At 41.9% G+C, this 24,464-nt stretch overlaps 1 protein-coding gene across 1 annotated transcript in view; it reads left to right on the forward strand.

Annotated features, from left to right (window-relative positions):
* Positions 1–24,464, forward strand: part of kif5c (kinesin family member 5C) — a gene marked incomplete at its 5' end in the record, with an annotated part of 80,119 nt that overhangs the window by 26,633 nt on the left and 29,022 nt on the right. The window contains 9 exons of the mRNA XM_084085422.1: positions 1,432–1,536; positions 2,819–2,867; positions 2,988–3,043; positions 3,661–3,748; positions 5,948–6,072; positions 8,259–8,363; positions 9,676–9,824; positions 12,471–12,619; positions 23,159–23,334. Of these exons, the coding sequence (XP_083941548.1) occupies positions 1,432–1,536; positions 2,819–2,867; positions 2,988–3,043; positions 3,661–3,748; positions 5,948–6,072; positions 8,259–8,363; positions 9,676–9,824; positions 12,471–12,619; positions 23,159–23,334 (1,002 nt within the window). The remainder of the gene's footprint in view (positions 1–1,431; positions 1,537–2,818; positions 2,868–2,987; positions 3,044–3,660; positions 3,749–5,947; positions 6,073–8,258; positions 8,364–9,675; positions 9,825–12,470; positions 12,620–23,158; positions 23,335–24,464) is intronic.

A 24,464-nucleotide genomic window follows, 5' to 3' on the forward strand; every position in this document is an offset into this window, starting at 1 on the left:
CCAATACACACACAATACAATACCACCAATAACCTCTTAAGCCCTATATTTAGTTGACCGGGGTCCCCCAGGGCTCTATACCCGATCCTCTAGTACAGTGGTTCCCAAACACTGGGTCGGGACCCATTTCTGGGTCGCGGACACATTTGTATGGGTCGCAAGTAAATATCCCTTTATTTTTTGTTTCCTACATTTAGTTTTTTATGATGTTTTTTGTCATGAATTAAAAACAATTTCAAACATTTTCCAGAAGAATTTCATAAATAAAATTTAACAAAATTAAGAAATTCCATAAGTTAGAGAAAAAAGAAAAAAAACTTAAGAAATACTGAAAATAGCAGGTCAAAAAATATATTATATCACGACCCCCTGGTGGTCAGAAGAAGCACCTGGTTGAGTACCAGGCGGTACTTGTAGATCGGCTATTTTCACTAGTTTGGGTCTCGGGGAGACATCAAATTTCTCTTCTGGGTCTCTCGGGCCAAAAGGTTTGGGAACCACTGCTCTAGTATTTCCCTCTACACCAAATCTCTGTGCCGAAAATAGCAGGCCTAAGCCATAGTGTATGAGAAAAACACAAATTGCCATGCTTCTTCCCCAGACTGAGCGTGAAATGTACTCTGTCTCACTAAAAGCTGTGGGAAGTGACACCTCAGCCCACAGGCTCTGACAGTCCATAACAGTTTTATTGGCCAGTCAATAATGTTTTATTGCATTTATCTAGCTTTGGGGACTCCGCTGAAAGAGATGGGTCTGGGGGACTCCTGGACAGAATTAATAATATATATACAAGGAGATGAAAATGAAATGCCCTTGAGGGGCCGTTTTATATTAGTTTGGTGATATATTTATTGATGTACTGTAGTTAGTTATTGAAGACGGATGGATAATGTTCTAATGCTAATTTGAGTTTAAAAAAAAAAGGAAATGTCATGATCATTTTAAGTAAAAACACCAATCACTATAAAAATCTAGTTATTAATACTTTTTGAATGTATCAATCATCATGAACATAAATCACATTTAATGCATCAGCATCAAGCTCCTTTACATTACTTACAGCACTTGATGATAATAATGTAATTCTTAAATGTAGTTTAATTTAACCACTTAAACCCTCTAGAATCAGTAAACTGCACCTGCGTTGGCTCCTGTTTTTTTTCTCTCTAGACCAAATCTCTATGCCAAAAATAGCCGATCTACAAGCTCACAATGTTTCGCAACTACGCATTGTGAGCTATTTTTGTCCCCCTAAAATATGTATGTATGCTGGGGTTCAAGTGGTTAACTTTGTTTTATTTAATTTAAAATTTTCTCTTATATTATGCTATCAAATGGTCCAAACGCAACAGACAATTATACACACCATAGCTTTGTGTGCTGAATATGACGTGTAGTGCTTGTATGTGACGGTATATTTTCTCCATGCAGGGAAAGCTGCATGACGCCCAGCAGATGGGCATCATTCCCCGTATCGCCAGGGACATCTTTGACCACATCTACTCCATGGACGAGAACCTGGAGTTTCACATCAAGGTAAGAACTGGCCTCTGTATGTGGAAAACTGAAAATATACCATGTTTAAAAAAAGTTATGAACTGGCCTCATTATGTGATAAAGTGAAAATAAAGCTTGTTTAAAAAAAGGTCATAACTGCCCTCTGTTTGGCTGCAACTATGCATGCTTTTCTAAGCGATTATTCAATCGATACATTTTTCGATTAAACAATTAATCGTTTGTGTTGCACAAAAAAAGAAAAAATAGCCAGTCTACAAGCTTACAATATAGTGCAATGCAACGCGTTGTAAGCTTATAGATCTGCTATTTTTGCTATTTAAAAAAAGATTGGGAGCAAAATTTTGATTTCTTCCCCAAAATCGTTTGACTAAGTATTGCACCTCTAGAGCTCAATGTGTATCCTGACCTGGCTGTAATGGAGTCTATTCACACACAGACAGTCATATTCAGCATTATGTAACTTCCCTCATTGTGCCTAATAGTGAGGTCACTTTGCAGTCAACTGGACAGAGAGTGTAAAACACAGGAAGTGTCTAAATAGAAACAGCCCTGCAATGATGCCACGTCCCACTGATACCTCTGTGGGCCATATGTCCACCAGCGTCCAGCTGGTGTGTGTGTGTGTGTGTGCGCGCGTGCGTGCATGTGCGTGCGTGTGTGTGTGTGCATTCATTTGAAAACAAAACAGCAGATTGTATCTGATAGCTTAAGAAATAGAAGTGCGAGAGAGACAGAGAAAGATGTATTTGTGTATATGAAGGAGTGTGTGCGTGTGCGTGTATTCATTTGAAAACAAAAAAGCAGATTACTCAATGTATCTGAGGGCCAGTGGTGTATAGTAACTAAGTACATTCTATTCCACTACATCTCCACTACATCTCAGAGGCAAATGTTGTACTTTTACTCCACTGCAATTATTTGAAAACTTTAGTTACGAGTTACTTTGCAGATATAAATATATGACTTGATAAAACTTACATTAGCCACCTATTCTATACCTTAGGCTATTTGGAAATAGTTTTTCAAACATCTTAGTACTTTGACTTTTGGTACTTTAAGTACATTTTGATACCAATACTTTTGTACTTTTACTCAAGTAAATTTTGAATTCCAGACTTTTTCTTGTAACAGAGTACTTCTACATTGCAGTATTGATACTTTTGCTTAAGTAAAACATTCGAGTACTTTTTCCACCACTGCCGAGGGCAACATGGCAACACTGTCAAATCATTGCTCAATCAACTGATCTATCACTGATAACATTATTAGAGATTGTATGTTGTCTTCCCTCTTTCTGTAGGTCTCCTATTTTGAAATCTACTTAGATAAGATCAGAGACCTGTTGGATGGTAAGTGAATTATTTCAATGTTCTCTCCCTCGCCCTATTATCATTGTGTCTCAATGCTGAGTAGAAAAACTGTTTCCCCACAGAATTGGGACTTCAGAAGTGTCTGTTTCTTTATTTTAGTGTCAAAGACCAACCTGGCCGTGCACGAGGATAAGAACAGAGTCCCGTTTGTTAAGGTTGGTGTTATTTAACACTATACTGTTAGCAGAGGTGGACAGATACCGTATGATAACATATCGTTGATCATTTTGGTCTGTCAACTCTTCTTTGGTACTCATATTTAAACATTTATGTCCAAATGTATATATTTTTTTAAATAGCCGATCTAAAAGGTCATTGTGAGCTTGTAGATCAGCCTTTTTCACTGCTTTTGTGTGACACTGTCTAGTATGATGTAATAGGGCGTTAATGTACGGGAAAAAAACATAAAAAATCTAGCTACAAGGTTTCTGCCCGACAGCAACGATATACAGTATATGTACAGTAGCCTATATACATGTGCACACAACATTTGGCACGACTCATTATTCCACCTCTGCTTATGACGTAGAACAAAGCCATTTCGCTCATATCGTCGGGTGGAAACCTCACATGTCCAAAACTGTAACTTTTCAGGATTCAAATATTTTTTTAAAGGAAAATTTGCAGATCTACAAGCTGAAAACGTGTCACTACGTTTGATGCTTTTGTGTGATGCTGTAGTATGATCAAGTAGGGCGTTAATTTGCCCGACAGCAATGATATACTAGGTGTGTCCTCTGAACCGTGTTGTGTTGGTGTGTTGTGTTCTCAGGGTTGTACGGAGCGCTTCGTCTCCAGTCCAGAGGAAGTGATGGACGTCATCGATGACGGCAAAGCCAACCGTCACGTGGCCGTCACCAGTCAGTTCTCTTCTTCTATATATACCGCCACCGTCACACCACGCTTTTACATGACCCTGTGAACCAGCGTTGTCCAAATCTTTTTCAAAGGGGTCCATATGTGAAAATATTACGATACCTTAGGGCCGACTACATCTCCTGTCATACTGTACCTTTGGACCACAGCACAAAGTCACATATAAATTCATAACATTAAAACAATTTCATTTAACTACAATGCAATATGAATAGTATTTTGTTGGCAGTGTACTAGTAGAAAATGTAAGTCTCTGCCGTGAGCAAATCAAAAACAATTCAGCTCCAATAAATTGTGTTTTGTTCAAAAGGCAGTGTAGCCAAATGTAACAAATGTATCACAAAGTACTGTATATCTCAGTATAACAGTATATACAAAAAAATATATATATATATAAATATGCCCTTTCTTTCACATATGGAGAATGAAACAACACAAGGAACAAGCAATTAGGAATCCTTACAAAATTCTACAGAGATTCGGAGAAACAGCCTATCTGCCCAGGTTCATTTCAAAACACCAAAATTCACATTTCACATTAATATACTGGTGGGCCATAAATAATATATTTTAGGAAGGAAGCCTTGGGCCATATAAAATCTGCCCCCCGGCCGGACTTTGGACATGCCTGCTGTAAACCCTATATAATTAGTTGACGGGGTCTTCCAGGACTACACATCAAATCAAGTAGCTATTTCCACAAGCTCACAAAGTATCAGAATGTGATGCGTTGGGAGCTTGTGTTCACCCCAGAATAGGATTCATTACATATGGTAATGGTTACATTTCTCTCATCAAAGTACAAATAATGGTTGGTGAGGTTCAAATGGGGTTTTTAATGTATACTTCTATCATAAGTACTAAGTCATTTAGTTTAGTTTACTTTAGTTTAGCTATTTTACATGGACATCACAATCACATTGGACAAACCAGATGCATTGTTTAAAGTGTATATAGCACGAGTGCTAGTTTTCAACACCTGTGTCCACAGGAGGCTTTTCTAAATAGAATAACACTAGTCTAGACCCAAGTGGCCTACAAAAAATGAGAATATATATATATAATAGTAATAATTAACATATTCAAAGACTGAATACATTAACTTGTGAAACAAAAGTAGACATTATCATTCCAATGAACAGTCAGGAGGAACCATTCATGTGAGCACAGTTGATTTGATTTCAACCATAGTTTGAGTCCTCTGTTAAACACATTACCATCTGTCTCTAGTTTTAGATCCGTAGACAAAGAGTTCCAAAGCTTTGCCCCTTTTAAAATACCACAATGGTCATCGTTTTCTGATCCATGATTTTTATAGCCTGTTTGTATATTGATGTTATTGGTTTTAACCCATTAAGACCGGGAACGCATCTGTGTGTAATTTTTAGATTTATTTGGCTATTCAAAAATATCAGATATACAACCTCATAGTGCGGCACCGAGTGCCACGCTATGAGCTTGTAGATCTGCTATTTTAGAAAAATCGTGAAAATGTGTGCAAATCTTTTAATATATATATATATACAGTATATAATATATATATATATATGTAACTCAAATCTTTGCTTTTGGGGGATTCTAAAGTTTTTTTTTAATGTTGCTATATATCAGTGGTTCTTAAACATTTTTCATGTGAAGGACCCCCAAAATGATATGTATTTGTCCACGGACCCCCCATCTCAAAATATTTAGTTCCAGGGATATTTTCACGATAAAAAAAAATCACACCCTGTGTGAAGGTAGCGGCGCCTTTGAATACATTATGAATTATGTCATCGATATGTGTTTATAATGTGTTTATAGCCATGTGTCACGTGAAGCTTGACCAATCACTTTGTTGCCGGGTCTGACCAATCAGAGCGTTGACGGGTCTGACCAATCAGAGCGTTGACGGGTCTGACCAATCAGAGCGTTGACGGGTCTGACCAATCAGAACGTTGACGGTGAACACGGACAAAGTCAGGTATAGAGCAGGATCCGCTCTATACCTAAAGGTATAGAGCGGCTAGCGCCGCTAAAAATAGCAGATCTACAAGCTCATAGCACGGCACCGAGTGCTATTTTTGAATAGCCAAAGAAATAAAGAAATTATACACTTTCCCGGTTTTCCCAGTTTTAATGGGTTAGGACTGTTTGAGAAGTTTGTGACCGTGACGTGCCCCTGTGTTCTCTCTCTCCTGTAGACATGAACGAGCACAGCTCTCGCAGTCACAGCATCTTCCTCATCAACATCAAGCAGGAGAACGTGGAGACGGAGATGAAGCTGTCGGGGAAGCTCTATCTGGTGGACCTGGCTGGAAGCGAGAAGGTAGGAGGACGGTTTCCTTTGGTTTCCTCACAATGCTTTTTCTCATAAGCTGTGTAGGGGGGCAGGACATCTATAAATCAGTGGTTCTCAACCAGTGTGGTCCGGGGACCACCGGTGGTCCTTGAAGGGATTTCACGTGGTCCCCGGCTAAATGATGGAGAGTTGGTAACCAAATGGACCCTTATAGATCTTTAACTCTTGAGAGTGTAAAATGAAACCAAATGGACCCTTATAGATCTTTAACTCTTGAGAGTGTGAAATCATTTTACGCTCTCAAGTGTTAAACATCTGCATTACTTAATTTACAAGAGCTCTACACAATTAGAGAACGTATAATAATTGTTATTTTGATCTTTGCCTGTTATCTCTCCTATTGGTACCAACATCAATACAGCATGGATGGAATTGTGGACAAAATCGTATCCAACGATAACAAAATATTCAAAGTCTTGGTTCTGAGAGTCTAAATCTCATCAAATGGTGATGAATCCGTGGCTCAAATGCCCAATAAATAATGGACCTTCATATGAAAAAGGTTGAAAACCACTGATCTAAATGACTGATAGTTCATTCCTGTCGGAACCGGAACATTTTCCCACGTTGGAAGGAGCATGTATTGGCCTTCACAACAGTTAAATTAATACTGAGGATTTCTGAGCGTAGATAAATGGGGGTCTGTGTGGCCTAATGCATATCACGCTGGGGCTCCTTGAAATGAAAACGTTTGAGAAACCCTGTTCTAGAGAATATATCACAAGAACAGCAGTGTGTTTACGTTAGCCCGGGTCCCAGAGGCAAAGTACATTTGCTTTAACCCATTGGAACTAACCCCCCTGGAACTGTGCCATTTTTAGATTTGAGCTAAAAAGCATTATTTTACACTTTGGGCTATTCAAAAATAGCAGATATACAAGCTCATGGCGCGGCACCGAGTGCCGCGCTATGAACTTGTAGATCTGCTATTTTTTGAAAATGTGTGAAAATGTGTGCAAATCTTTGAATATATATATTTTTAAAGCGAACATTTTTAACTCAAATCTTTGCTTCTGGGGGTCCCTGGAACAACATATTTTGATGTACATATCATTTTGGGGGTCCTTGACATGAAAAATATTGAGCACCACTGATATAGGAATATAAGTTTTTCAGAATACTGTTGAGATTTAGGAGACATGTAGAATCGGCTTCAGGTCTTAATGGGTTAAAGATTCACAAAGTAAACGGATGGAAGAGACATGAAGTCGCCCCCGTTGTCACAAACACCATCATAACAGTCCCCTTAGGAGTAAACCTTTACCCCCGTCATGCCGTCTGATTTCTCCAGTTATTATTATTATCCCTCACATCTGTATACCAGGCAATACTCCACGTTCACACGGGAGTCTCCCTATTTCGAACCCGTTCTCCCGTCGTGTTCCTGATTTCTAATTTAACCCTGCCTGACTTGATCACTCGTCACTGCCCTCACTCAAGTCCGCTCTGATGTTTATTACTGAAAAGAGAAAATGGATGAAACCCTTACCAAGAACAAGAAATACACTTCAAAATTTTAGTCCACTTGGTCCACACATGCACATGCACATGCACATGCACATGCACATGCACATGCACATGCACATGCACATGCACATGCACATGCACATGCACATGCACACAATGTAGGGCACAGGCGAGTTCTGTCTGACTGAGTACTGTGAGGATCACCCAGACAAAATGCTGCATTACTGCATTGCTGCTCCTTTACCATTATAACGGTGACACATGGGGTGAAAAAAGCTTCAGACTTTATTCTCTCGCAAAATTTGCAGATGCTATGAGATTTTTTTGGGATGTAAATTTGCTGCTATTAATGTAAGCTACTAATGCATGAGGTAATTTTACTTTCACATCTTTGTCATATTCTGTTAACCAGTTGAACCCCAGCATCCATATTCTGGGAGTGGCCAAAAATAGCAGATCTACAAGCTCACAACGCATCACGTTGTTAGCTTAATATCGGCTAATATCGGCTAATAATCTGTGGTGGATGGTTAGCCTATATTATATGGTGGTGTGGGTGTTGAAGATGGTCCATTTACCAATACCCCAGAAAATGTCCCTCTTTCTCACAGCCTTAATGTTGCCAGGTATGGATGCATGATGCATCATGACACCTTGTGTGGTTGTTTGTGTTCCACGGTTTCCAGGTCAGTAAAACTGGGGCAGAGGGAGCTGTGCTGGATGAAGCCAAGAACATCAATAAGTCCCTGTCTGCCCTGGGGAACGTCATCTCTGCTCTGGCAGAGGGAACCGTGAGTTATCTGTCTGTCTGTCTGTCTGTCTGTCTGTCTGTCTGCCTGTATGTCTGTTATAGTACGCATAAGCACTCAGACATTCATTCTGTGTCACCACAGGTTCTAGTTGGAGTCCAAAGTGCAGCTTAATTTGCAAGCTAGCTTGTCTCTAGCTTATAAATCAACTTTCTGTGTTATGTAAACAACACATAGAGTCAATGAATAATAGTTCAGTCTTTAGTGATCAATAGTAAGTTACTACAGTATGTGTGCAGTTAGTGAATGAAGCCGGATGAAACACATTATTGCAGTGGTTCAGTGGTGAATCTGCACTATACAGGCTGGCTGCTTGTGTGGTGGACGCGTCTATGCCTCATTTGGCCACATGGAAAAATCATGAGAACTACATAGGTGTAACTAGCAATACATTGATATTAAAAAGAAAATGTACTTGCTTTGGCTCTACGTCTGGGGGCTCCTCACTGCTATGTGAGTCTGTAGGATACAACAGCAGTGACACAAATGCATGGGGGGAGGAATTCATTGGCATAATGCAGGGGTCTTCAACAGGGGGTCCGGGACCCCTAAGGGGTCCTCAGAGTTACTACAGGGGGTCCGCCAAATCTTTGTGATATGATTGTTTTTTTACCTTAACCACTTGAACCCTGGCATCCCTTTTCTGAGGAGAACTTAAGCCAAAAATAGCCGATCCACAACGCCTCGCGCTGCGAGGCGTTGTGGATCGGCTATTTTTGGCCTTGTAGATCGGCTATTTTTGGCAAAGAGGTATAGGTGTAGAGGGAAGAAAGAGCAGACCAAGTAAACCAAAAAAAAGTATAATCTGAAACACAATTTTATACAATATAGAGGGGGTCCCTGCTTCATCTCTCTATCAGCTAGGTGGTCCTTGGCCTGAAAACGTTGAAGACCCCTGGCATAATGACTAAATTGGGGAGAAAAATTGTGGAAAAAAAAAGAAAGAAAAGAAAGAAAATGTTCTTTGTAATTTGTATCTATACTTTGACTCAAGTCATGTGGTTGAGTAGCCTACTTTGTCCACCACTGACTGAGCAATAGTAAGAAGATGTGTCATGGTCGCATGCAGCTCATCTCTCTGTCCTGTCCTGTCCTGTCCTGTCCTATAGAAAACCCACGTCCCCTACAGGGACAGCTCATTGGTTTGTCTCTCTCTCTGTCCTGTCCTATAGAAAACCCACGTCCCCTACAGGGACAGCTCATTGGTTTGTCTCTCTCTGTCCTGTCCTATAGAAAACCCACGTCCCCTACAGGGACAGCTCATTGGTTTGTCTCTCTCTGTCCTGTCCTATAGAAAACCCACGTCCCCTACAGGGACAGCAAGATGACCCGCATCCTCCAGGACTCTCTGGGGGGGAACTGTCGCACCACCATCGTCATCTGCTGCTCCCCGTCCGTCTACAACGAGGCAGAGATCAAGTCCACCCTCATGTTTGGACAGAGGTGGGTCTGCTAACAGTGCTGAGCTGCACTCCACTAGGGCTACAAATACTTTTCGTCGCTGTCGGTGTAAACCTCTTATCTCCATACATACTACAGCGTCACACAACAGTAGTCGCGTAGCCAGACGACTATTCCACAATCTCCGAATGCTATATAGAGTCTGGAACGACACTTCCCGAAATCCAAGAACGGAAGCTGTCGTCTGATCATCATTTCCGTTCACAAATATATATATATACATTATTTTATTTCTATTTTTTCTGCCTTTATTAATAGGTACAGTAGACTGACAGGAAATGGGGAGAGAGAGATGGGGAGTGACACGCAGCAAAGGTCGTCGGGATCGGGAGTCGAACCCGTGACACGCTGTCAGGCGGCATTAGCAGCCTAGGTTCCCAGACGGCTACGCCAGCCTTCCGGGCCACAAAAATCTATGTTTAAACATCTTAATGTTTGATTTTAGAATTTCCATTTCTGATAAGTAGCAAGCTATTTAATGCTTGGATTATTTGGATTATTTTTGGACAAATTTGCATGAGTGTAAAGGTGAAACGGAAGCCGGGATGAGGCGTCACATCCGCTTTATCCTCTGGTCATTTTCAGAGCTTCCGTTGCTCCAGACTGTATGACGGAAGCATTGGAAATTGTGGGAGGCAACAGTCTGGCCACGCGAGCAGGGGCGTCACGGCCATTCACTGTGCGTACGACGCGACACCCTCACTCTCACAGATCTGTGATTTCATACCCCACTTTTTTTTTATTTTTGATAATAAATTGGTAAAATCAGGCAAAAATAAGAATTAAATAACCTAACCCTAACCCTAAAACCGAAATAAAGTAACCAAAACACGAAAAGAAAAAAAGAATCCACCCAAAAAACGCAAAATTTAGAAAATACAAAACTTGTTTACATTTGACAGTTACAAATGTTTTTCACGATTTTTCAAAAATAGCAGATCTACAAGCTCACAGCGCGGCACTCGGTGCCGCGCTATGAGCTTGTATATCTGCTATTTTTGAATAGCCAAAGTGTAAAATAAGGGGTATAGTCCACCGAAAGTCCACCCCCCCCCCCCCCACTTTCTGAGAGCCCATGACGTCCCTGCACACGAGACTACTGTATCCCTAACACAGAGTGAGCCAGATGCTCCCCCTAAACATAACTTACATGTTATTGATTTGTGTAGGCTTGGGTTTTACAGTCACAGTCTGTCTGTTTCTGAGGTCAAGAAAGATGAGTTTTGGGTTGTACTGTAGTGTGGGTCAGTGGTGGAAGAAGTACTCCGATATTTTACTTAAGTAAAAGCGGCAATACCGCAATATAAAAATATTCTGTTACAAGTAAAAGGCCTGTGTTCAAAATATTACTTGAATAAAAGTACAAAAGTATTGGCATCAAAAAATACTAAAGTAACAAAAGTAAAAGAACAAAAATGTTTGGAAAATAGCAGATCTACAAGCTCACAACGTGTCACGATGCGACGCGTTGTGAGTTTTTAGATCTGCTATTTTCAAATAGCCTATGTTTAAAATAGGGCTAAAGTGGTTAAAGTATGTTTTATAATATAATAATTGATATCTGCAAAGTAACTAGTAACTCAAGTTTTCAAATAATTGTAGTGGAGTAAAAGTACAATATTTGCCTCTGAGATGTAGTGGAGTAGAAGTAAAATTATTGAAATTCAGAAATACCCCAGTAAAGTAAAAATACCCAAAAATTGTATTCAAGCACAGTACTTGAGTAAATGTACTTCGTTACTTTAAACCATTGTGTGTCATTCCTGGGCTGTGCATCATGTGACAGAGTGACAGGGCCGTCCATTTAGCATGGAGCTGTGTGTCACTATGGTGAATGGATGCTTGTGTGTGATTTATTACTGGGTGCTACATCATGACACGTCAGGTGAGTGGTGGGCTCCAGAGCAAACACACATTAAAGAGCTAATCACCTGACCCAGCTGTGACCTCCTCTGCCATAGTTTCCACTGGTGGAAAGTACATTTCGTCCCCTGTCGGATCTCTATCACCTCAGAGCTTTCAGATCTGCTACTTTTGATGCTTTTGTGTTAATTTACGAAAAAAACAACAAAAAGTTAGAATATAAAGATCGGAGATTTCTGCCCAAGTTCTGTACTTAATACAATTTTGAGGTTCTTTTACTTGGACAAAGCAAAAAAGAAAAGTTAGATCTTCCTTTTAAGGCTGTTAAGGCCATCCATTAGGGCTGTGAATCTTCTGCTATATCTCACGATTCAATTCGATTCCGATTCTTGGAGTCACGATTCCGATTTTTTCAAAACAAATGATTCTCGATTAAAAAATGTTTTTTTCCCCTTCAAAACGATTCTTGATTAAAAAACGTTTTTTTTTTTCGATTCAAAATCGTTTTTTAACCCGATTCAGCCCAGAACTTGCCACTCCTCAAAAATGTCATTATACAAAAATGAAAAAACATGAGAATCGCGATTCGTATTCAAATCGATTTTTTTCCCACACCCCTACCATCCATCCATCCTCCTATTCCTCCAAACACCCATTTATTCATCCATCCATCCATCCATCCAAACAGCCTGTGATCAACAAAGATGATGATTGAACCATTCACCTGTCATGGTCTATAAATCTGCTCCTCCCTGCGCTCCGCAGGGCGAAGACCATCAAGAACACGGTGTCCGTGAACCTGGAGCTGACAGCGGAGGAGTGGAAGAAGAAATACGAGAAGGAGAAGGACAAGACCAGAACTCTGAAGATCATGATCCAGAAACTGGAGAACGAACTGAAGCGCTGGAGGAAAGGTAGGGAGAGAGAGAGAGAGAGAGAGAGAGAGAGAGAGAGAGAGAGAGAGAGAGAGAGAGAGAGAGAGAGAGAGAGAGAGAGAGAGAGAGAGAGAGAGAGAGAGAGAGAGAGAGAGAGAGAGAGAGAGAGAGAGAGAGAGAGAGAGAGAGAGAGAGAGAGAAGGAATTAAATACATTAAAGCAACTCACGTCAAAGGAATGGCGTGCTCAATTCAAAGGCCAGTCTTGAGGTTAAATCTGGTGCAGATTTGTGCCGCGCTATGAGCTTGTAGATCTGATACTGTATGTTTGAAACATTTTGAACATTTGTGCAAAGCATACATTTTTATCCCACGATTTTGGTAGAGTATAGAGACCAGGATTACTGCATGTTTTTGTGAGGGTACCTACCCTAGGAGACATTTGTGCAAATCTTTGAATAGGCCTATATTTCTTTTTTTTAACTCAAATCTTTGCTTCTGGGGGTCCCTGGAACAAAATGTTTTTGAGATGGGGGTCCACTGCCAAATATATATCAATTTGGGGGTCCTTGGCATGAAAAGAAATTAGAACTACTATACTACATGATTCGGCATTCTAGAGTGGGCGTGGCCTAGGCCGGATCACACTGGCCGGTTGGAATGAAAACCAGCCTGATGACACAAAGGTTAAACCACATGAGCCCTAACAATAAGACTCAACGAACATGGCTTTATGAGCTTGTAGATCTGCTATTTTTTGGTGAACAGATTTTGTGTAGATGGCAAAAAAGGAGTGGTCCAAGATTAGAGCCCTGGAAGACCCTGGGAGATCCTGGTCAACGACGTATATACTGAATTTCAAAAGGGCACCTATTGGATTTTTTTTGTTGAACAATTACCATACGTTTAGGCCCAAAAATCCCAAAAGGTATCATTGCGTGCTTAATGTCCTCAAAGTCACGCACCCAACACGCTATGAACTGAGCAGATTGGACCTTCCGTTCTGGCCAAAACATCTTGAAAACGGGTACTTTCTCCGGTTTACGATCGCCGACTGAGTTTTTGGCCATTGTCGCCCGTTTTTCTTTAATAACACGGGCTAGGAAGGTCGTACGGCGACAAACTAGATACCTGAGGAAAGTTAACTTTGAGCTGCATTCAGTAGATCCACTGCCACTTTACGTCGGCCTACCGTTAGGCCGCTAGGGGCAGTTGAAATTAAAAAAGAGATGAGTAAAATGGCATGTCCATGTGTGCACGTGCATGTATATATATATATACTAGAGTTTCGGGGGGCTACGCCCCCCTCAACCCCAGCCGCGCACGGGGCCCAGCGTGGCCGTGTGTATATTGGGGGACCCAAATCGCCGGAGTGAAACTGTGGAAAAGTTTTTTTGAAAAAGGAAAAAATTTGAAGAAATAATATTTGTTATGTTTCAGGGGGTCCACAGGGGTTCCGCGGACCCCCTGATGGTCCACTGACCCCCTGTGGAGTGTTGGGACGCGCAGGGACACCCCTGGAACATTGCGGACCATTTCGGTGTTTTTTTTTTTTTCATGAAGGTGGTTGCTTGTTTCTGGCGCAGGCTGTGCAAACCTGGCAAGCCAGCGCATGCTGCCGCACGTTTAAGTGGCGTAGCGTCATGAGGGTCAGTGGGGCCGTGGCTCGGTCAGTGAAGACCCTGTAGTGCGGATGATATGTGGCATAGAGGGGCAGATTGTAAATCCACAGAGGAAACATCCGTGGGCTACCATTGGTTCAGCGATGTGTGCGGTCGCCCTGCGGCCCCTCCTCCTCCACCAATGTGCAGTATTGAGAGCCCTGACGTCACAACAATTGGAGCGATGGGCACTGCACTGTGGTTGGTTAGGGTACACCTAGGGCCCAGGTAGAAGCCAGTTAAAGCCTGCATGGGCAAACCCAGTTAGGACCCGCCTTGGTCCCACATAAACATGGCTAGTTGGGGCCCACCTAAGGGCCAGGTAGAAGCTACTTATAGCCTGCATGGGCATCGCAGTTGGGACTGAAGTGGATGGCGCTGACATTGCTGACATGGGGTCCATATGGTTTAGCCCACCTTGAAACCATATGGGAACTACGCTGGCATGCTGGCTGTAATGCAAACGCTGCATCATACCTGCAGTGTGTAGTTTGATGTTGTGTGTGTAGCAGATATACCTGCAGTGTGTAGATCAATGTCCATAGGAAAGTCAATGCCCAGCAGTGTTTTTTTTCCCCAGCAGAGTTTCTAGTGTCTCTGTGTCTCTCTGGAAGAGGTTGCACATGAACTCTGCAGCCGCACTGAGGCGCTCCAACACAAACACTCTGACATTAAGCTGCTTCACACAACAAACATCAGCACCACGCTGCTGTTTGTCCAAAAGACACAATATCTCCTCTCCCACCGACGTCATGTGTTCATTTATCGACAGCCGTACAGACTCCTTTTGACACATTTTACGTCGTTTATCCAGCTCTCACTGACTGTCCACATCGGGCTGTTATTTTGCTGCGATCAAGTCAACGATGTGAGAGATTAGCTATCACAGACGGACGGACAGGGGGTGAAACATAGTCTTGCGCCATGCCTTTCGGCCTGGCGGAGACAATAAAAAACCGAAAGTAAGGGAAATGGCCATTTCTGCAACAGAAGTAGTCAATAAACTATGCTATGAAAACATGGGCCACATTGGCAAAGAATGTAAGAAAGAGGCAATCGTGTAGAAAATAGCCGATCTCCAAGCGTACAAAGCCTCTGAACGTGAGGCGTTTCGAGCTTGTAGATCGGCTATTTTCACAATATTTACTTGTGGAACGGAGTCAAACAGAATGGGGGGGTCCCAGATCAAGTACGTGTATTTGGGGGGGGGGGGGGGGGGGGGGGGGGGGGCGGCGTGAAAGGGTTGATAAACACTGCTCTAATCGGAGCGAAATTATCTGAAATTACTACATGAGCATAATGCAGCGTAACATGCGTTGCACGGGGCGGTCCTGCCATTACGTTAGTTACTGTAGTTGCTGTGGAGCTACATAGTTCTCCAGAAGACACACACAAACATACACCATGTACAATGGACGAACTGAGCAGCAATATAGACATTCACCACACGAACGTGCATTGTTGACAAAGTGATTGCACAGCCGCTGCAGGCATGACAACCAGGTTAGCGTTAGCGACATGGCAGCTATCACAGCGCCCTGTCCGTCGTGCTGCAACTGCCTGTGATGGCTACAGCAGTAACAGCAAGCTGTCTGCGATGCCATTGTCTGGAGACTGCTGTTAGCGTGACACGACCAATGAGAGTGAGCGCTGTAGTTGTTGCTAAGATACGGTGGCGTCTCTGCCCCATAGCTTGTAGATCTCTCACACATGATTGGCGTAGGCTGCGTTGCCAGGTCTGACTTTGTGTGTAAGCAATGGGCGGCTTATTTTTGCGCGCCTTTGGGCTCGTTTGCATTGTGCGCACGGCAGCGCTTGTTTAGCGTACGTCAGCGCGACGTGGCAACGGACGTGGCAACGTGAAAGGTGATTGGCTGGTGAAAAGAAACACCCGACGTTACACCAGAAATGGTGCCTGGAGAAAATGGTGACCAAAAAAAAAGTTTGGAAAAAAAGGAAAAAAACCCCGCAGCGGCTGGCTGCTGTTGTGGTGATGAGGTCGTGCGCACGGTAAACGGTACGAAGCTGGCTCCCCTTCCGTTTTGTCCGACATTTGGTGAGTAGAATTAATTATGTTGCGCGGTGGAAAAGGTGTAGTGAACAGTGAGATGTCCCCTACGCGAGGCGTAAATTCAGCGCGGCCGCCGTGGCGAGTCAGTAGGCGACATGTGGTCTGGCGGTGCGTTGTTTATTCGATAACAGAGCTGTGGGGTGTCACCACCGAGGGTGCGGAAGTTGCTCGGCATTTATATAGTTAGATATATATATATATATATATATATATATATATATATATATATATATATATATATATATATATATATATATATATATATATATACACACACACACACATCTATAGAGGTTTCTGAAGTGAACACCTCCCATGCATTCAAATGTTTTATTTGAAGCGTTCACATTTGAAGCATGGTCTAACCCATTGAGACCTGAAGCCGATTCTACATGTCTCCTAAATCCCAACAGTTTTCTGAAAAACGTATGTTTCTATATCAGTGGTGCTCAAACTTTTTCATGTCAAGGACCCCCAAAATGATATGTATTTGGCCGTGGACCCCCATCAAAATGTGTTGTTCCAGGGACCCCCAGAAGCAACGATTTGAGTTAAAAATGTTCGCTTTAAAAATATATATATTCAGAAGATTTGCACACATTTTCACGATTTTTCAAAAATAGCAGATCTACAAGCTCATAGCGCGGCACTCGGTGCCGCGCTATGAGCTTGTATATCTGCTATTTTTGAATAGCCCAAAGTGTAAAATAATGCTTTTTAGCTCAGATCTAAAAATGACACAGTTCCAGGTCTTAATGGTCTAATATGCCTCATGAGATATTTTACGGGGAGAAAAACACGACGGTACAGTAAGGGATTGGACCAGTGCGAGGGGAAAGAGAAGTAGCAGAGAGACAGATCACAGAGAAATATGCGAACGATAATAGAGCCCAGACAGGCAGAGAGAATGAACAGCAGCAATTATGTATGGTGAGACGTGACTTGAATCGTCAGTGAGCTGGAGTCTGATCGGCATGTTGATGAGTACATTAGAGCCGCTTCTCGCCCCTCCCGTTTCTTTATGCCAGAACTTCTGGGAACTCAGATTACATTATAGAGCCAATTGTCTGGCAAAACCCTCCGGTCAAAAGTGGGAATCATTTTTTTTTGGGGGGGGGGGGGGTCCCCAAATGTTTTTTTTTGTGGGGGGGGTCCCAAGATGATTTGCTTAACGCACTATAAGGCATGAAGCCGATTCTACATGTCTCCTAAATCCCAACAGTATTCTGAAAAACCTTTGTTTCTATATCAGTGGTGCTCAATCTATTTCATGTCAAGGACCCCAAAAATTATATGTATTTGGCCGCGGACCCCCATCTGAAAATATTTTGTTCCAGGGACCCCCAGAAGCAAAGATTTCAATTAAAAATGTTCGCTTTAAATATATATATATTCAGAGATTTGCACACATTTTCACAATTTTTCAAAAATAGCCAAAGTGTAAAATAATGCTTTTTAGGTCAAATCAAAAAATGACACAGATGCTTCTCCCGGTCTTAAAGGGTTAATGTGACCTAAATATATCAAATATGACCTAAGAAAGAGGCAGAAATGTAGGCTTTTGCATGACACTGTAGTTGATGTAGGGTATGAATTTACCAAAAAACACAGAAAGTTAGAATATGGAGATAAGAGGTTTCTGCCCGACAGTGCCGGGGGGGGGGGGGGTCCTTGAAATGAAAACCTTTGAGGACCACTGATCTTTATAAGACCCCTTACTGCATTGTCATGGCACAGAACAAGCCTTTGAAGGAGGAATGTGGAACGTTTTATCCACGTCTCATCATCTCAGGGGGATGTATTTTAACAACCTCATAAATCCGTATAGGTACAATATTCTGTTATCATTACAGTCCCTCGTGTTCTCTGCCTCTCTATGACATGATTGTTATAATGGAATTCAAGAAGGGAAACGACACACATAGGCAGTTACACAAACATGCTGTTCGTACACATGAAGTTCATGAACACATAAGTGTGCCTGAGCACACGACATGCGCTCACATGCTGTAGCACTCATGGTACCATTCAGTGGTGTAAAGTAACTAAGTACATTTACTCAAGTACTGTACTTAAGTACACTTTTGAGGAAGTTTTACTTTACTGGAGTATTTCCCATTTTCAGTACTTTTACTTCTACTCCACTACATCTCAGAGGCAAATATTGTACTTTTACTCCACTACAATTATTTGACAACTTTAGTTACTAGTTACTTTTCAGGTATAAATTATTATATTATGAAACATACATTTACCACTTTAGCCATATATATACATAAGCTATTTGAAAATAGCCGATCTACAAGCTCACAACGCGTCGCGATGCGACGCGTTGTGAGCTTGTAGATCTGCTATCTTCAAACATTTTAGCACTTTTACTTTTGGTACTTTAAGTACATTTTGATGACAATACTTTTGTACTTTAGCTCAAGTAACTTTTTTATTCTGGACTTTTACTTGTAACAGAGTAGTTTTATATTGCAGTATTGGTACGTTTACTTAAGTAAAGAATTTGAGTACTTTTTCCACCACTGGTACCATTACCTTGGCTAACTAGGATAAGATACAGAGAGACAGCTCTGAATCAGTGTTGCTTATTATAAGCGACTTTGGGCTTGTTTTTCAGTGAAGTTGCTTGTAAACATTGGTAGTTGCAGGGTTGGTTGCTTATTACACACAATCTGGCAACACTGCTCTGTGTGTTTCCAAAGTCACTGACCCGTTCTTTTTTAACAACTTAAACCCTCTATTCTTAGTAGGGAAACGGACTTGAGTTGCATCTGTACTTGGACCGCTTTTTTCCCCGTCTACACCCTAATCTCTTTGCCAAAAATAGCCGATCTACAAGCTCACAACGCGTCACATCGTGGCGCGTTGTGAGCTTGTAGATCTGCTATTTTCACTACTTCTTAAACGTTTGGTTTATTTATTTATGGGAATTATTTGATTTTTTAATTTTATTTATGAAATAAAATCATGTAAGAAACGAAAAAAGGGGACATTTACTCGCGACCCATTGTTTCGGAAAAAGTGCTTTAGTTGATACAGTGGAGACAGACAGTGGAGACAGACAGTGGAGACAGACAGTGGAGACAGACAGTGGAGACAGAGACAGTGGAGACAGACAGACAGTGGAGACAGAGACAGTGGAGACAGACAGACAGTGGAGACAGACAGTGGAGACAGAGACAGTGGAGACAGACAGACAGTGGAGACAGACAGACAGTGGAGACAGAGACAGTGGAGACAGACAGACAGTGGAGACAGACAGTGGAGACAGAGACAGTGGAGACAGACAGTGGAGACAGAGACAGTGGAGACAGACAGACAGTGGAGACAGACAGTGGAGACAGACAGTGGAGACAGAGACAGTGGAGACAGACAGACAGTGGAGACAGACAGTGGAGACAGAGACAGTGGAGACAGACAGACAGTGGAGACAGAGACAGTAGGGATGACAGTGACATGATGCAGAAAATGGTCCGGCTGGCCTGGAAGCTGATCGAATTGGCTTTCAGGCATTACTGTATTAGGGCATGTTAGGGCATAAGCACTGACCTTAAACTAAGGACATTTTCTCCATGATTTGAGTTAGTTTTAGTTTTGTAAAGCCTGTTTTTATCTTTATTCCAGTTAATTAAAACGTTTTTTTTTTTTAGGTTAAGGTTGTTGTTTTTTTTATTCTAGTTTTAGTTAACAATAATGACAGCATTATGAGCAGCCAGCTAATTGCCATCTCAATGTAATATCCCAGACTGACCGGAATGATTTCTTTCCAAACTAATAATCTCATTATTTGCTCTGACTTCATCTCATGTGGTTCACAGAGACTTGAACTGGAGCAGAATGTCTGTGGACTGCGGTACAACATTCCACTGTCCACGGATTAAAGTTCTCAGCCCCTACGACTGATTTCACTCATTTGGATTCCATAGAAGCCAGTATTTCTTCTTTGGAAGCATGTCGCGCACCAAAAATAGCAGATCTACAAGCTCACAACACGCCGCGCTGCGACGTGTTGTGAGCTTGTAGATCGGCTATTTTCAGCTACTAGTTCTTTTAAGAGTATTTGAAGTGGTCGAACCAGCAATGGAATACATGTTTAGAAGCATCTTCCATAAACATGAATTGGTCTCAGAAATGCAATAAAAGCAAAGGTTTAATGCCTCAATCTGTGATCTCTTCAACTGGTTGTCTGTTATGTGGAACAGCAGCAACATAGGTTTAGAATGGTAATGCCTGAACATCCTCATTAAAGGGATAGTTCACCCCATAAAAAAACGTTTTTCTATCGATTAGTCACCCCATGGAGACTTGAATTCATAATAATAATCTTTATTTGTTTAGCGCTTTTTAAAAAACAAGTTTACAAAGTGCTTCACAACACAACCCACAACAGACAGTGTGGGGAAAGCAAAACAATGGATATGGATATGGACCTGGATATTTTAGTTTTTGTCGCATTCCTAAGCCGTAGGCAGCGGTTCCGGTAGGAGACACAAGGGAGACTCTTTGTGTCTCCATCCGGAACTGCTGCCGGTCATCAAATTATTGGCTTAGGAATGCGACAAAAAACAAAAAATCGCCATGAATTCAAGTCTCCCTCAGAGCAGAGGTTGAGAGAGATGGAAGCAGTGTGTTGTAGTAGAGGTTGAGAGAGAGAGATGGAAGAGAGACATAGAACCATTACACTCCCCACTATTGCTATGGATACCGATACTGTCTCGTGGATGGATGGGTTGTTTGCTGTGTAGTCTCTCCTCCTCCTCCTCCTCCTCTCTGCTCACTCAGGAGGTGTGATAACACGTTCAGAAACAGAGCTGCAGCTTAGCGACGGCTACAAAGAGCCACCTCACGCTCGGAGATGCCAGCGTGCCGCCTGGCATCTCACAATGTCTCTCTTTACTCTGCATGATTAAACCGCACACTTCCACCATGCTCAACATGCAGAAAGCATGCACCCATCAAGTGCACCCATCTGTGAATACAGTACAGACGCACGCAGGCAGGCACGCACACACGTGTTCAGCCTCTGTTGATGCTTCTTCATTAAAGGGTAATTCAGACTGCTGCGACTTTTCTCCACAACATTCTAATGCTTAAATCTTGGCTCACAACACGGCGTATGATGAAATATCAAACGGTTTAGGTTTAATCACCGGTGACTCTACTGCATATTATATCTGATTTATGTCACATCAGTGTTAAGATCCATCAGTCAAAATTAATGTGTTGGCACGCAAATAAATCGTGGCCCATCTGGTCGTCGTTTAAGTTGGCAGTGTGCCAGTGTAAAACTGAATTATGGTCCCGCTGCCTGATTTAGAAAGATCAGTGTAACCAAATATTAAAGACAAAATTAAAACATATGGCAGTTAATTCAACGAGTCATTATGACATTAGATTCGCATTAGTTTGTGTTTTGCATTACGTTGCCATATCTGAATGGGTAGAGAGGCTGCCTGGGAAACGGAAGGTTCCCAGGTTTGATTCCCGGCCCCCGGCAATGTGTCGAAGTGTCAAGAGACACAAGTGAGCAAGAGACACTTAACCCCTAACTGCCCCCCAAATCCTTTTGCTCGGGTCAATGCATACATTCAAGACAAGATGATACATGAATATACACCACAATTAAAACACCCAACAACCGACAATAAAGATGCAAAGTACTTCAATCATTTTAAAGGTATGCCTATCACATAATTCTAAATTTAAAAGGGTTTGTAAAATAAAGCAATGTCATCTCCACACTCATGGATGCCCATCGGTGTTGATTTTGACAGCACATTTTGATTTAGTTTTAGTCATAGTCTTTTGAATAAAATTCAATTTAGTTTTAGTCATATTTTAGTCATCTGAAATGTTTTAGTTTGTGTCTAGTTTTAGTCGACTAAATATCATAAGATTTTAGTCGACTAAACAGTTGATTTAGTCGACTAAAATGGATTTTGGGAGGTGCCTTGATGGCGTCATAATGGTTGATTTTACACTTGGTTGCATGCTGAAAATAGCGTGCCGCGTAAGCTTGTAGATCTGCTATTTTCAGAGCGCAACACCCGATAGCAACGAAACATGAAATGACGTGTCTATTAGTTCTACTGGATCTCTTCTCCACTAGATCCTTCACTAACATTTGAGTCTAGCTTTTATTTGTTGACGAAATTGTCAATATATTTAGTCTTAGTTTTAGTCGTCATAGCTTAGTTTTTATTTTGTTTTTTATTTTGTTTTTCGTCAGTGAAAAAAGGTAGTTGACAAACATTTTTCGTCATAGTTTCAGTCGACGAAATCAACACTGATGCCCATTATGTGTTTGTGTATGCTTTCATGTGTGTGTGTGCATGTACAGTATGTATGTATGTCCTTGGAAGATATTAGCACTCTGAGAGTTCAGCTCAACCAGGCGCCTGCCTTCGTGCGTGTGCGTGGTTTTAAAAAAAGACACCCGTCTTTCCTGGCCAAATGGTTCCCATCCTGTAGCTCCATGTGTTGAAGGATTACGTGCGCACCTCGCCAGTCATGTACTGGGATGCTGTGCTCTAGGGGAGGCCCAGACGCTGGCACGATGGCAGCCAGCGGGTACTAACCAGGCTCCACAGCTGTCAAATTATTCATAGCTCAGTGCAATAATGTCTCCTGTTCCAGGGGGTCCCTGGCAAAATGTGTTAGTACGGCATCAGAAACATTTTCACCACTTTATCCATTAATACATGCTATTAAAAAATAGCAGATCTACAAGCTCACAGCGCGTCACTTCGTGCCACGCTGCGAGCTTGTGCATCTGCTATTTTTGAGCATTTTGTCGAGTGTCGAAGTTAATTCACATTATCATGTGTCTGCCCTGCAGGGGAGGCTGTTCCAGTGGAAGAGCAGCTGAGCAGCAAAGAGAAGAAGGCCGCTGGTGGCAGCGAGGCCACGCCCATCATCGAGGCCTTGGCCCCGCCCCCGGTGCCTCTGGCCAATGAGGAGAAGACCCAGTATGAGACGCTCATCACAGACCTCTACCAGCAGCTGGACGACAAGGTTTGTGTGTGTGTGTGTGTGTGTGTGTGTGTGTGTGTGTGTGTGTGTGTGTGTGTGTGTGTGTGTCACCTAGCAACGGGGTCTCCCTCTTTCTTTGGTGCTTCGCCCAGGTGGGCGTGGTTATGTGCCTATCCCTAACCCTAATCCTAACCTTAAAGGAGGAGTTCAAAGGAGGCAAAACACCGGGAAAAGAGAGAGTCCTCACCTGCAAACAGCATATGGAACACAGGCGGCTGGCGTAGCGGTCGGGGCACCTAGGCTGCTAATCCCGACGACCTTTTCTGCGCTTCTCTTCTCCCCAAACTCTCAAGAATTTTTCAAAAATTTTCAAAAATAGCAGATAATACAAGCTCACAGTGCGTCACAAGGTGATGCAGCTTGTGTAACATTTTTGAAGAGCCAACGCTAAAATCTAAAACAACACGGATACTTTCCCGGTTTGAATTGGTTAAGCCTTAACCCATTAAGACCTGGGACGCATCTGTGTCGCATATTTTTTGATTTGAGCTAAAAAAGCATTATTTTACACTTTGGGCTATTCAAAAATAGCAGATATACAAGCTCGTAGCGCGGCACCGAGTGCCGCGCTACGAGCTTGTAGATCTGCTATTTTTGAGAAAACGTGAAAATGTGTGCAAAGGTCTTAAAATAATGGAGATTTTTTAAAGCTAACAGAACTGATCATTTATGATGCTTTCATCTCAATTGTAAAGGACGTAGAGCATGAAAGTTTGGGAAATATCCATTGTTTTTAGTTTTAGGAGGCAAGGCAAGGAGTTTTATTTGTAGAGCACATTTCAACAACGAGGGAATTTATAATGTGATTTACACAGAACATCAAGCAAAGGAAACATAATTATACAATGACATTAGGATGCATAAAACAAAAGAAGTACAACTTAACAGATACAGTTACAGTGCTGAAGAAAACTAACTCAATCAAAGGCAATGGCGTTTTAAAAGAAATAAGAGTGTCAGCAGACCTGCAGTTCTGAGAGTTTGTTCCAGATATGTGGTGTATAAACTAAATACTGCTTCCCCACATTTATTTTTGCGACGCGTTTGAGAGCTTGTAGATCTGCTATTTTCAAAAGATTTTTTTGACATTTTAGACATAATGATAACTTGTG

The sequence above is a fragment of the Gymnoscopelus microlampas genome, assembly GCF_963454915.1.
Source record: "Gymnoscopelus microlampas genome assembly, chromosome: 17".
In the NCBI taxonomy this organism is placed as follows: domain Eukaryota; kingdom Metazoa; phylum Chordata; class Actinopteri; order Myctophiformes; family Myctophidae; genus Gymnoscopelus; species Gymnoscopelus microlampas.